Source organism: Triticum aestivum, chromosome 1A, assembly GCF_018294505.1.
Source record: "Triticum aestivum cultivar Chinese Spring chromosome 1A, IWGSC CS RefSeq v2.1, whole genome shotgun sequence".
Lineage (NCBI taxonomy): Eukaryota > Viridiplantae > Streptophyta > Magnoliopsida > Poales > Poaceae > Triticum > Triticum aestivum.
In genome coordinates, this window is record NC_057794.1 from 29098821 (window position 1) to 29113602 (window position 14782).

General features: G+C 44.3%; 2 protein-coding genes across 3 annotated transcripts; both read right to left on the minus strand.

Moving 5' to 3' along the window:
• Positions 1 to 1871: 1871 nt before the first annotated feature.
• LOC123187808 (protein-tyrosine-phosphatase MKP1) lies at positions 1872 to 5905 on the minus strand. Of its 2 annotated transcripts, XM_044599767.1 has the most exons (4): positions 5615 to 5905; positions 3982 to 5509; positions 3273 to 3873; positions 1872 to 2477 (listed from the first exon to the last, which is right to left on the minus strand). In XM_044599767.1, the coding sequence occupies exons 2-4, from the start codon at positions 5475 to 5477 to the stop codon at positions 2424 to 2426; spliced, it is 2151 nt and encodes a 716-aa protein (XP_044455702.1). In that variant the 5' UTR covers positions 5478 to 5509; positions 5615 to 5905; the 3' UTR covers positions 1872 to 2423. The 2 variants fall into 2 exon arrangements, with proteins under 2 accessions (XP_044455702.1, XP_044455695.1); XM_044599760.1 differs by having other exon boundaries at positions 3273 to 5509.
• Positions 5906 to 8838: 2933 nt separating this feature from the next.
• Positions 8839 to 14389, minus strand: LOC123187816 (beta-hexosaminidase 1). Its single transcript, XM_044599772.1, has 15 exons — positions 13987 to 14389; positions 13788 to 13874; positions 13080 to 13115; positions 12731 to 12842; positions 12550 to 12620; positions 12324 to 12454; positions 12173 to 12189; positions 11880 to 11928; positions 11303 to 11403; positions 10461 to 10520; positions 10049 to 10082; positions 9853 to 9951; positions 9689 to 9748; positions 9330 to 9580; positions 8839 to 9233 (listed from the first exon to the last, which is right to left on the minus strand). Exons 1-15 carry the CDS (start codon positions 14329 to 14331, stop codon positions 9058 to 9060), a joined length of 1629 nt encoding a protein of 542 aa, XP_044455707.1. The 5' UTR covers positions 14332 to 14389; the 3' UTR covers positions 8839 to 9057.
• Between the last annotated feature and the right edge of the window lie 393 nt (positions 14390 to 14782).

A 14782-nucleotide genomic window follows, 5' to 3' on the forward strand; every position in this document is an offset into this window, starting at 1 on the left:
TTTGGCAGCCGCATGGCATTTTTACCTCGCCAGGCATATGGGATCGTGGTGATAAACATCAACCAGGTGACGTTGGTTGGCAACGGAAATTGTGGTCCTGTTTTTTTTTTGCGGGCCCATAGGGCATGCCATTAGGGAGGACGACATTCGACAAGTGTCCCGAGCCCAAAGGAGACCAAGAAAGCAACATGCATGGCACTAACTTTAGTTGATAGAGATATAATCAAATACACACTTTAGTACTCCTACCACTACACACTGGTTGCCCGATTTCACATCCCTTATAATACCAAAGAATTTCATAAATGTCTGGCATGCATGGTACAGAGATAGTATCAATCTCTTTGCCAAAGTTAATGTTGATTTTTCTGTTGATTATTGGAGCAACTATCTTTTCCTCAAATTATTGCTTCATTTAAGAACAAGAAAGAGCACCGTCGTTATTTGGATCTGGTTCAATGCAAACAAACATGCAATAGATGCAGATACTAATGTACCTCAAGACGCTATGGAGCTACCTTGTGTTCAAAGGACTTTCGGAATTGGAGCTATGGAAAAGACATTTTGTAGCCTAAAAAGGTGGTAAGGTAGGCCAGGTCAACATGGGAAGTCCACTTGGGCTTGCTTGGGGGGCAGGGCCGGAAGTTCATTTTCAATAGTTAATCTTCCTACATGGTGGTACTGGAGTGCAAATTTCCATGATTTACCAGAGTTCATGATTTGTGTAACATGTTTCATTTTCTGTGATCGTTTGTACGTAGTGATGTTACTGACTGACTCATGTGTCATTTACCCTCTCCACTGTGACAGTGTCCCTAACCATTGTCTTAGTTTCCACCTCTACAGCCTCGACACTGAGACTAAAGAAGACGATCACAAGAACAAAAACTAGGAATATAGTTAAACAACTATATGGTCTATGTTGCACAACGTTTGCCGTTGTACGAGCTCGACAAGTGTCCTAGGCGTAGCAGGGACACGAAGGCAGCAACAGGCGAGGCACACTAACTCGTGTCAACAGAATTTAAAGCAATGGAAAACAAGTCAACCGTGTTGTTGCGTTCCATGATGCCTCCCAAACTTAGACTAAAGATGTGTGCTACTACTAGTCGTCTACTATGCAGTGATTGCCCCCATTTTGCATCCATTACCGAAGTTCCTGGTGAGGTTTCTCTTGGTAATTATTGAAGCAACTACATTTCCTTCTGGCTGCTCCTCCTTTTAAGAAAAGAGAAAGGGCATTGTCTTTAACTGGATATAGTTCAACACAACAACCATGCAATGCAAATGGATGGAGAAATTAATGTCCTTCACGACTGGTGTACCGCTTTGATGTAATGCAGTGGACGCAGAAATTATGTCCGTCACGACTGGTGTACTGCTTTGCTTTGATCTACTTTCTACAGTATGTTCTAGTGCCCGTACTATTGTTTTGCGTTTCATGTGGAGTTCAATTAATAGGCACTGTTCAGATTTGCCGATATTAATGTAATGCTTCCTTGGTATTCTTTGATGGTTCAAGTAATTTTGGTTTTCTTGGAATTGCATGGCAGCACATGTTTTGAATTGCTTTAATTTACATGAACTATGTTCCTAAAATAAATACTAAAAATGTTCCCGAACCAGCGTTTGCTTTGCTTTCCCAATTTTAATGTCGTCTCCAACCTCCACATTATCCCATTTTACCACACGGAAGAAGGCTTCTGAAAAGCACAAACAAATTCACGCTCTGTCTGTCATTAACAAATTGAAGAAGAAAAAAAACCGAATAGCAATTGAAAGGATCAGCACACAAATTATGTGCTAAGTGTCCTTGGAATATTGGGTGCATGAATTTGACAAGGACAAGCAATAACAAAATTAAATGGCAATTTCTTGGAAACAGGGAACTTTGTATGAGATAGCAAGTATGAATATGACCAGAGTCTGGAAGTACATTGCTAATACGACATGCGCAGGACAGCAAATAGCCGGGTTCAAGGTTAAAAGTTAAGACCAGCAGAGACACCTGTAGGCCAAGAGGATTACAAATCTGTTCTACCCTGAGATGTACATGATTTTCAGGGGGTAAAAACGACACCATCGATCTCCCGGCCTATGGGCTTACATTACAGTGAAGCAGATAATATACACCCGGTTGCGCCAAAACCGAATCTCTGTGTGTTAATTCACACAGATACAACGCTCTGGCAGCCTCCTGCCATTTTGACACAAACAAGTCTGAAAAAAAAAGGCACAAATTGCCAATCCATCTGTTCTACTAAAATGGAATCTGTAGCCTATATGTTCAGGAGGGAACGGTTGTCACGGCTTATACCTCGCCTGACAGTCGCCACTACATGGAGCGATGCTGGAGGAAATGCCTTCATTGAATTGATAGTTTGCGGCTGTTTGTTAAGCTAGTAGAATACCCTGACCTACTGTTAACGAGCATCCAGCACCTCCAAAAGATTCTCGGTTTCATGCTCCTTGAAAACCTGTATTGTTTAAAGATCAACAGGGGTTATAACCAGCTAATTACACATACCAGCTACAGAAGTAAACTGACGGGACTTCCCTTGCTAACCATAAGTCTATTCATATATGAGGTTGTGAAGTTTGTGATCCATAACATATATGAACATACCCAACATCTATGTCTAGTGATTACTTCCGATAAAAGATAGCTTCAAAAAGACATTAGCATGGTGTACGTGTCTTAAAGGAAAAACAGTTTGACTTTCTGATTCAAGTATCTGGATGACACAGCATTCAAAGATCAATAAGGTGGTGGAACTAGCGGTATTACCGGTTACCAAGGGTTGGAATTCAAAATGTACGCATTAATGCAATTTGTAATGATTATAGAATTACATTTCTGCGATGTGCCATGTAATGATTTGCCTATGTACAATCATACTACACAATAATAGGATAAAATATGGCCTGTTTTCCCAAATTAAAAAACATCAATGCTACTATCAATAATCACAAAGGATGAGGGGCTCAAGATAGGAGAACAATGAGCAATGATCCATAGTAAATGTTGGATTCCTATAGACCGGGATTAAACTAAATATTGTCACTTGCCAAAAGTTTGGCAGTTGTGAAAACATATCCGAGCATGTTGTCACTAAATAGCCAGTCATCTAAGACTAGGACCTAAAAACTAAAAATGTAGTCCTCTATCTGCTACACAATTTACAAATATCAAGTGGTACCTAAACATACAAGGTTAACAAGCAGACCAGAATACACAAAATAAATATGTATAGTATGCAGTATGCACGCACCTTAACAGGAAGAGTATTGCTGAACCCCTTCTGATTAAGAAAATCACCAGCAACTTGCTGCCAATCAATACTTTCAACACCTTTACTACACTCATATTCACCTCCTACCCATACGCATACCATTTTAACTGCTTCTGCACTTCTGCTGGCATTAGGAGCAACAAAAATAAAAACTGTTTTTGGGTCAAGATCCTTGCGAGCGAATGCAGTCAGCTTCTCCATGCAGGGCCATCGGTAGACTAGTAGTTGAACATAATTACAGGCCTCTGAGTTAGTATGCTCAATTAATATGGTCTCACCGTGGACAGTAGCCTCTGAGTTGCTGTCAGTTGCTGTTGAACTAGTTCCGGTGCATTTCTCTGGGCAAGAAACACCAGTAAGCTGTTTCACACCATTGGTATTACTCTTATCCGTGGCTTCCTCTGCTTTGTGAATAGATGGTGCCCTTGGTGGCAATACTAGCTCCTTTGGGAGTGATGGCAGCTTCAGACATGAAAATCCTCCTCTTCTTTCTGCTATAGATGAGACCTTGGACGGAGAGCGTATTGATCCCAGGATGGGCTTCGAATGTTCCGCATTAGATGACTGGCGAAGAGGAGACCTAGATGATGGCACCAAAGCGTGTGGCAAATTAGATGAAGCAGGTGAAAGACCAAGTGACGGTGGGGAGCTAGTTGAAGGTGACAGGGAGGGTGAGTCTGAACTGTACTTTGAACTAATGGTTGAATCTGATGATAAAGAGCTCGGAGAAAGGAAAGGCGGTGATATTGATGCCTCTGCAGTCAAGTGCTGCACCCGTGGATCCAAATCCCTTATCAGAGCAGAATCTGAATAAACTCGAGATAGTGATCTCGAGATAAACTTGCGCCTTAGTAAACTCCAGCTACTTTCTCTCGCTGGAAGATGGGTCTCATCTTCAGTACCAGAAGACGAGAATGCTGGAACAACACCCCCAGCTATCGCTTTCTGGACGAGCTCAAAATCAGAATCATAAGATTCCACTCTCCGGCTTCCCACGCCAGTCCTGGATGGCGAATCGATCTGCTCCTTGCCAAGCTTCATTTTGCTGTCTGAATTAATAGGTGCACTGGAAAAGGCGTCCCAAAATTCAGGTTGCTCCAACCCTTCTCTGACAACTTTGATCTGCCCCTGCACCTTCTCATACCTCACCACCTGAAAAGCTGCCGCTCTCGCATCCTTCTCCATTACTGTATCACATTTGATTCCAACCCAAACATAAATCGACGAGAGCACATGAACTATGAATGCACCCCTAGAGTCGAGGGCGGCAGGCGAGGGCTCATTCAGCATTTTGGGCACTAGATGCAGTGGAGCGTATGGGGAGTGAGGTGCCAACCGATACATCCTGAGCACTGAGTTTGGGGACAGAGGAATGGCATGCACCCGCTTCTGGCACTGAAGCAGCTGGCAGGCAAACCCCATGTTCGGATTCGCGATCCCCCTGGCAGCCTTCACAAACTGGAATGCGTCATCGAAGCTCTGCCCTTCCCTCCACATCAAATACGCTATCACCAGCGATGTCGAGCGCGACACCCCCTGGCAGCAATGCACGAACACGCGCCCAGCCTGCTCCCTCACGTCCTCGAAGTAATCAAACACGTCATAGAGGATGCTGGTGATGTCCTCGGTGGGGCTGTCCTGCAGCCAGAGCGTGCGGTAGACGAGGTCCGACTTGAAGTACTCCGGGCAGACGAAGCCGACGCAGTTGAGGACGTGGGTGATGCCGTTCTTGCGCAGGATGTCGCGGTTCTTGGCAACGGCGTCGCCGCCAAGGTAGACGTGCTCGGCCACCTTGGAGCACTCCTTGTCGAAGAAGGCGATCTGGTCCTTGCGGCCCTGCGAGCGGAGGGTGGAGAGGTCGAGCCGGAGGCCCTCGCCGGGCTTGGCGGAGCCCGGGCCGCCGCCGCCGCCGCCCGCCTTGGAGGCGCCCGGGGTGGTGGGGTTGGGCCACTCGCCCACGTCGTCGGAGCCCGCCTTGGGCCACTCGTCCAGGCTGCGGCGGGTGATGGCGAGCGGCTGCAGCGGCGGGAGGCAGGCCCGGCCTTTCGACCGCGGGGTGAGCGGCGGGGGCCCCATCCGGGGCGGGAGCGGCGCCGCCTCCGGCCCCGCCTCGGCGGCTCGGGGCGCCGACCACGACGCGGAGCGCCAGAACTTGCGCCCGCCGCCGTCGTCGGGGTTGGCCATGGGCCGCGAATCCCGCGCGCCCCCACGCCCACCTGCGCCGACCAAACCACAAGATTCAAACACCATTATTCCCCATCCCCCCACCCCCAAGAACCAAGAACCGAAATTTTCCCAAACAAATCCGGAGAAACGCGCACCTGATCCAGGAACACACCGCCCGCGCCGCAAATCGGGAGCGCCCCGCGCGGATCCTCGGCGGGCCGGAGCGCGCGGGGGCGGGCAGGAGCAGATCGGGAGATCGGGCGGCGCCGGTCTCGGGGGAGGGGAAGGTGGAAGGAGGGCGAGAGAAGAAGGCCAGAAGCTAAAGTGGGTGAGGGTTTTGAGGAGGAGGGCGTCGGATGCGCCTGGAGATCCGTGCGGGGAGACGATCGGACGGTGGCGAGTGCGTGGGGTGGGCCCCGGGTTTGACGGGAGTGGTCGTGTTGACTGGCCTCGACGCGAGAGGGGAACGGGACAAGTTGGGCTGCCCCCCTTTGGACAAAATGTTAGGTGCACCTGCTCTTTGGCAATGGCAACGGGGAACGGCTAATTTGTAGCATTAGTGGCCAAACTTTTTGCCCCCCTAGAGTAGAAAGGAGGGCGGAAAGCCGGAAATCGGGATGGAAGGGCGGTCCAAACAGATGAAATTATGTACCGACGTATTAGAAGAGGAAGGCGTACAGCCGGAAATCGGGATGAAAGGGCGGTTGAAACCGATGAAATTAAGTACCGGCATATTAGGAGAGGAAGGCGAAAGCCGGAAATCAGGATGAAAGGACGGTGGAAACCGGCAAAATTAAGTGATGGCGCGGTGTCGACTCGAGGTATTTGGAATTTGTCCCCCAAGAATAAAAAGGGGGGTGTGTAGTCGGGAACCGGATGAAAACCAACGAAATTAAGTGTTGCCACGTTATGAAAGGAAGGCACGGTGCCGAAAATGTGCACAAAGGTTCAACGATCAAAGACCTCACATGGTGTGGACACAAAGCCATTTGTCATGTAATATCGCAACTGTTTTACTCCCTCTATAAAGAAATATAAGAGCGTTTAGATCACTTATATTTATTTGCAGAGAGAGCACCATACAAGTATGGTCAAAATTGGTAGTATCATGAACGAAAGTAAGACAGAAAGCCAAAAATCGGGACAAAAATGTGGTGGAAACGGGCGATATTAAGTACTGGCACACTACAGAAGGAAGGCATGTAAAGCCAAAAATACGCATAGAGGTTTGATTATGAAGGACCTCACATGGTGTCGACATGCGCCATTTCTCACGTAATATCACAAGCGTTTTTATCATACAAGTACTGTGAATTGGTCAAATCACAACTGTAAGGAAGGCACAAAGCCAGAATTCGAGATGAAAGCACGGTGGAAAATAGACGAAATTAAGTACCGAACCACACAACGAGAGGAAGACATAAAGCTAGAAACATGCACAGAGGTTTGGCAATGAAAGACCTCACGCGGTGTGGACGATATCACAATCGTTTTATCTTACAAGTACAATGAACTGAACGGAAGGCGCAATGCCAAAAATCACACAGAAGATTGAGGATGAAAGACCTCACACGGTTGTCGACACGAGCCTTTCCTTATGTAATATCACATCAAATTTGTACCAGAATGCACATACGCTCACTTCGATCGCATGATAATTCGTTTGCAATGCCTCTTTTTCCGGCAGGTTGGATTGTTCGGCATCCATCTACTCCCTCCGTTCCTAAATATAAGTCTTTTTAGACATTTCAAATGGATCACCACATACGGATGTATGTAGACATATTTTAGAGTATATATTCACTCATTTTGCTTCATATGCAGTCGCTTAGTGAAATCTCTAGAAAGACTTGTATTTAAAAACGGAGGGAGTGTCTATTTTCAATGTTTGCAATAAATTATGGTTATGTTATGCTATTGCACTCCATGCAACGTAGTGAGATGTATAGGAGACCAGAACACTTGGCCATTTCTTAAAAGAGAGTTGGTCAAATCAACAAACTACTGCGGATATGCATGGGACGTATGATAAGTCTAGCGTTTCTATAGCTCGTCGCATGCTCTTGTTTTGTTTTATATATATGTGGTCAGCTGGTCAAGGCCAATAATTTAAATTTGTTCGTATACCTTTGGGTTATTGATTCAGAAATAATACCAATCTTGGTCAATACGTAAGGTCCATTGTCTCCTTGTGCACGCACCTGTCGCTGTTGTGAATTGCCATGCTCACTCCACAGTCGTGACCGTAAAAAAAGATATAATTATTAGACTTCCCTCTCAACTACAACATCATTTTTAGAAATAGTGATCTAAACGCTCTTATACTTCTTTACAGAGAGATTAACAAATTATTTTATTCTCAACTTTCTTCTTTCGTCCTCGATCTATTGTTTGTATCAAGGGTGAGAGGCCGTTATACAAATATAAATACTCCCTCTGTTCTCAGACGGAGACGGAGGGAGTATATCATATGGGATGGGAATGCTTGGAACAGCGGTAATTTATCGCAAAATTTGGCAGAAAATCCGCTTCTGAAAACAAAAATCTACGCCTGGATTCATGTGTTCCAAACGAGCCCTAAACCAATTTTTGGTTTCATCCGGAGAAAAAAAAATTCTCCTGTAGGGCGAGCAAGAAATGAGGCTACCAGCAGCAAATAGTAGATAGACGTCATGATCAGAGACCAGGAAAAAATACCACTATCCCAAGCAAATTCTTCAGTCAGCATCAGTAGTCCAAGAGGCAAGAGCCAATCTTTCTCTTATTTCCGGTACACAGAAAAAGGCTTCAGACAGCAGCCCAGTTATTTATGGCAGTATATACCTTGCTTCAGCCTCACTGCAAAACTAAACAATGGGCAGAGGGGGGGAAAGCCAGCAGATACATATGGCCAAAGGATGGTGACATGGTAGGACAACGACCTGTAACAAATGACCAAAACTTTTCTTTGTTTTCAGGAACGGTTTTTCCTTTTCGGCGATAAATGGCCCGAAACTTTGTTCTCATCTCCAAGCAAGGGACGGCGAACATGTTGTCGTGGATCGCACGCGCCATTAATGCCATCTTGGACCAGCAAGGGCACTGGGGCAAGCAAGGGTGTGTGTTTTCAGGTCAAAGACAAATCCAGGGAAAGGGTGATGAATGAAAGTGATGGAGGGGTCCAAAATATCCGAATGCAAGTAGAGTAAGCAGAGACGGTTGAAATATCCACACACACTGAGATTCACATCACCTCCCTTTTACCAGTTCAAAGGAGCCCTGCTTGGCCTATTGGCCAGTTGCAAATGTTGATCCGGAAACTCGTGTTCAACAAACAGGACTGTTGAAAAGGCGCGCAAAGAACACTGTTACATCAGCGACCGCCTTTTCTCCCGTCGGATAGAGCAAAGCTGGGGTTTTATTGGAGTTTCGGGGTGAAATACACGGGGAAGGATCATGGGGTTTTATTGTCACAGGTGTATGGGGTAATATGGATGCAAGTGAACTTACAGACATGGTACAGTAGAAGTGACAACACCATTTTGGTACAGTGTGGGGGAGGGTGTATCGAGGCGCGGCCAAACCCCCTCATGTGTATCTTACACTTTCCATGATCTGTTTACTGCACAAAACATGAGCCAGGGCCGATTGGAGGCCGCCGAGCATAGAAGTTTGTGACTGGGGCTGCAGCGATACCGCGGTGATTCAGCAGGCATCTGAAGTAGTGTAGCCGAGCCAGGACGGTTGTTTCCAGGTCTTGGGCCGATATGGCCTCCAACTGACTCCACATACGCTCTGCATTATTTTGATAGCGACACATAAGTTCCTAGAGAAATAATTGAAAGAAAAAGGAGGATGCAACGAAAGCCTCCCAACTTGTATAGTTCATACCTGCTGCCGCAGCTGCTCGTGGCCATATGGTCTGTTGGACATCGGAGGTGTCTGCAGTCTCACCCCACATGCAAACCTCTCCACCCAGTACCAGCTTTTGCTGCGCTGAGTCGTTTATTCCTGCAAGTGGCTCGGCAGTGTAGACTTCTTCCCACGGAACATCAAGATGATCAAGGTACCATACACCTTGGTTACTCATTATACATCTCAAACCCTTTGCAACAACTTTAGGGCAGACCCCAGGACCCAACCTGAAATATGTGAAGGTTCAGCTCATGCGCAAATTATCTTGGATAATGGGTATTTGAAGATGGTTGTCGCAAACTGATTCAGTTGCTCAAAGCAGGCTTATGAATTACCAGTTATGCACAACAGTCCGGGGATTGAGGCTTCCTCCGAATGAGTTGAAGGTTTCCTCCCTGCAGAATGAAGAGGGTCCCAATGCCACAGACGAATGGTAAATGAAACCACTTTCTCTTTTAAATAAAATAAATAAATTCAAGGAAGGATGTAATGCGCAGACCAATTTACAGGAATCCAGTTAAGATCAATTGCTATCTCCTGAGCTTTCAGCACGAAGTATTTGTAAGCATCCTTTGTAGTCATGTTGCGTTCATCAAGCCTGGCATAGGTGGTGCTCAGTAATTAAACGAGAAGACCGTCTAACACAAGATTGATAAATCATTCATGAAACCAAGTACACAGATAGTATTTCATACCACTGCTTCACATGTGGTGTTAAATTCCAGCAGCCTGCGATGGATATCGAAATGAGGTGGATAATTTTCAGAGAAACAACAAAACCTCAATAAGACAACAGAACATTGATATAACAATATATATCATTCTATCATCCTGTACCCAAAAATATGTAGAACTGGTATACACCTACTTATGTGGCAACTTCATTTGATCAGATTAAATTCCCCCCAAACAAATAACATGTGTCCCTTTTAAGGCACATAGAACCTACAAATTCAAACTGAGGTATTTCTATTTGGTACAGCACACAAGAAGGTTCTCTCTTACGTAGCAGTTTAATTGGAAGATAATTGCTCCACTCTCAGAACTTGTAACTTTCATGTTCTTACTAACAAACTGCCTTCTGTTAGGCAAGAGAAGCAGACCAACCTGTATATACTTCATCGCCACCCAGGTGAAACAGCCCAAACGGAAAGATTCTTCTCATATCTGAAAAAAAGGAAAGTAAATTTCAAGTCAGAGGGTCAGTTGTATTGCAGGAAACACACAATGTCCAAGAACTGCCATTGACAGTAGGGTCATTATTGTGGAACTGCCATCAGCAGATATTGTACAGGATGATGGTCCTACTACAGCTATACAGAATTATGTATGCCTTGCGCTGCTTATCAGTGGTCAATATAGCATGCACATGCTTCTAATGAACCCAACTGTCCAATCCAATATAGGACATACAATTATTGGCTAGGCCCTACAGAAGGCATGCCAAATGTTTCTAACAAATTATTGGTTCATGAAATTATATAGTTAATTAAATAACTTCACGAGTAAGCTTATAATGGTAAAATATAGGAAAAGTTGAGTTATTCGGTCCATTTTCATACTCACCTGTGAAGGACCACTACCAGGTAAAGCACCAAATACAAATGTGAATTGTGATATATATGCTGAATGGCATAAACATATAATATGCCTTTCCCATTTCACATTTTATTATTTTCATATTTTCTTGTTTACTTTCGAAGAAAAATAAACATTCAAGTTCAAACATAAATAGCAAGGGAGTTGACATTGAACATAAGTAGTAGTAATAATACTAAATTCTTAAATGAATTGACTTTTTTTGGAGTAATGCCCAGGAGGAACTGGGCCTCAATTTTAATCAAGGGAAAGCTGCTGTTCGAACCAGGCTGGCTAGCCTACCATCTATTAGTGATTCTGCTTCAATAGGTTAACTGAACTTTGCAAGAAAAAAGGGATAAGAGTCTAACCAGACAAAATTCCAGTTATTACTTCAAATGTGAAATTACTAGAAACATCTAATGGCTCTGTACAGCTAACAGAAGGCCAAAGTTTTGGATATCCATTTCCCCTGCAGATATTTAAAAGCATGCATAAATTTGCAGAGCAGAAAACAAATGGGTACTTCATAAGTTCATATGACAAGAACCATGACAAATTAAACACTTAATCTGCAATGGTTGCTTGCGTAGTCAGGTAACCTATTTACTAAATCTTCAGTTGCTTGGGTAGTTGGATACACAAGTGTGTAATACATCTAATTAATCAGATAGCACAAATAGTGATTAAATATTGATGTACTCAATCATGGGAGCCTGGAGCAACAACCTGTTTAAATGATATACAAAACAACAGGTGCTGATTTTTTATATATTTTGCACAGGAGTAACTAGGTTTAGATTACAGACCAACTGAGAGAGAGAAAAGGTATCCAAACATAATACTCCTAACTCCCTCCATCCCAAAATAAGTGTGGTGGCTTTAGTTTGCCACGACACTTATTTTGGGACGGAGGCAGTATGTCATGAAGTCTACAGGCAAACTCACCATGATTCTGCATGACCAGGTACGTCAATTTCCGCCATGACATGGATACCTGAGAGAAGTAAAGAACAGTAAAAACGTGAAGCCTTTGCAGTGGACTAATTGTTTGCACAAGCATTAAGGAACACGTGATGAAGTGTTCGGTAAATATGTGAGTATGTAATTAACCAATATGATCCCTCATAAATTTCAACAGAATTAGTGTGTCTTTCCTTTGCATATCTGTAGTCCTTGCATATTTTTTTGTTTCAGAACACGATAAGATGACAAGAAATTTCATCAACTGGAGAACATACCTCTTTTCTTAGCATAACTTTAGCATGGTGAAGTCGCGGTGAAAACAAATAGAGAAGATTAGTCAGGTACATAAGTGAAATAAAAAAAAACTTGACAACATAATATAAAGAAGGTTATAAAATATAAACTGAAATTACAAACTTAACATACCTGACAATATAGCGTGCATCTTCCACTGTATACCGCTCTGATTTTGAATATGAACCTTTCCATAGATTTGGATATGATGGTATCTCCAATGGAAAAGATTGTTCGTCGATGATATGCCAATGAAGAACGTTCTACTGGACACAACTCTAGTTTGAGTATGAAGCTACGGAGAAAGGAGAAGTAATTCAGGTAAACTACTAGCATGATCCCAGAGATAATAGGTTACCAGCTTAGAAAATGACATGGAGTCAATGACTTGCTTTATCACATCAACTGGGAGGTAATGCCTTGAGGTGTCTGCAATAGAAGTGACAGAGGGAAGACTAATCAACATGGCATTCTGCATTAAAATTGCAGTCGATTACCCAGTCATATTAGCAAAAGTATTAAGAGTAATTGATACTTACCTAGCATCAAGCCACGGAAGGCAAAGCGTGGTTCATCCTGAATGTACCATGGTGCATACCGCACTTCGACATTTTTTGTATCGTAGTTAAAAACACATAACTGACTGAATGTCTGTCAAATAATTCAACAAGGGGGGAAATCATAATGCTGATTAGTGAATGGATACATCAGACCACATGTATGTTCAAGTGAGTGCTTATGATCAATGATCCGACCAAGGAGATTCTATAAGCTCTAACTAGGTCTTTAAAGATGATAAAACAGGTGTACAAGTGGCAGGGTTATTAACACAAAATATATTCAAAATGGGGTTCCTCAAATCTAAAATTCTGCAAAACATGGTCATACCTCTAGTCCGCGAATAGCTCCATATATTGTATTAGCCTACAAAGACAGACAAAATATAGCCTCAGTGACACTACGCTTGTGCATATAGAAGAAAGGTGGAACAATTCTATAAATAAGTTCCTTCCTGATAAAATAATTTTACATACAATAAATTTAATTTAATTTTCAATTGTCAGAACCTGTGCATCTAAGAGAGCTGTTAGACCGTCCTATGTAGAAGAATTTAGGTTGAGATGAACACAACTGTCACTGTACTATTAGCAGAAACTAACCATAGTTGTTAAGTGATCCACAACCATTGACCATCACTTAAACCCAATCCGCAACTGATGTAATGTACATCAATGTGAGCATTCCCCGTGGCAGTTGCTCGTAAGATAACCCAAGGTTAAGTGTTTTGTGCCTGGAGTTGTGTGTTTTTAACTGATTGAATGAATGTCTGTCAAATGACCCCAAGTGTTCGCTTCCACATTTCACGAGACACAAAAATATGTGCAAGCTTTAGCCCAAATCCCAACGGAAAAAAGTTCATCCAAACAGAAACTGTGCTCTACGATTATGCTGCATCTGCAGCAGAGCAGCACCACATCTACACAGTGACAATAAGTAATTAAGGGAGGATGGAGCTGCCTTCGCTGAAATTCCCACAAAGCATTTCAGCAGAATCATCCCAAACGTACGTATGTGGTGGAAGAGAAGAAATATCACCTCTATGGTTGCTCCGCCGACAATGGAATTGGCGCCGCCCGCCGCCGCGATGTAGATCGTGTAGCTCTCGTCCACCCCCAGCTCCAGCTGCATACCGGAAAAAACGGAGAAAAATCACGCTCGCGCTCCTTACCCAGACGAAGCAAGCGACAACCAAACCTCGCAGTGGCAGGCACACTGCGAACAAGAACAGCCGTACCGTCTCATCGGCGGAGGCGACGACGACGGTGAGCCTGGCGACGTCGTACCCCGCCGACGCGGGGCGGGCCGCGTGCGCCCACGGGGAGAATATGAGGTGCCTGTACCTCTCGAACGCCTCCGCGACGGCCGCGGCGCCGGCGCCGGCGCCCTGGGGGTCGAGCGCGAGGTCGGGGTCAACGGCGAGGGTCTGCGTGCCGGAGGTGAAGTTCTTGGGCAGCGGCCAGATGTAGACGGGGTTCCCCGAGGCGGTGAAGTTCGCCGGGGCCGGGTGGCGCCGGGCCGCCGCCGCGCCGGAGACGGCGACGAGGGCCAGGAGGAGGTGAGTGAGGAGTTTGGGGGGCATTTTGGTAAACTTTTGTCGGGATAATTCTCGGGTTTAAATTGTGATTCCGAGGGGTTGGGTGGGAGAATCATTGAGGTTAATATATGTGGCGCGAGATGTGAACGCTTTTCCTTTAGCCCCTTCAATAGTTCCGCATATTACAATACAGTCACTTACTACTCACTCTATTTCTAAATATTTGTCTTTCTAAAGATTTCAAAAAATGACTACATATAAAGCAAAATGAGTGAATCTACACCCTAAAATATGTCTATATACATCCATATGTGATAGTCCATTTAAAATCTCTAAAAAAATAAATATTTAGGAATGAAGGAAGTAATATACTATATTGTTAAAAACATTCTTATATTATAGACGGAGGGAGTAATATACTATCATCATTCATGATCTTCATTTGGAGAAAAACTTCTTACGTTCCGAATGAACAAAAATGAGCTGAATTTTGTGA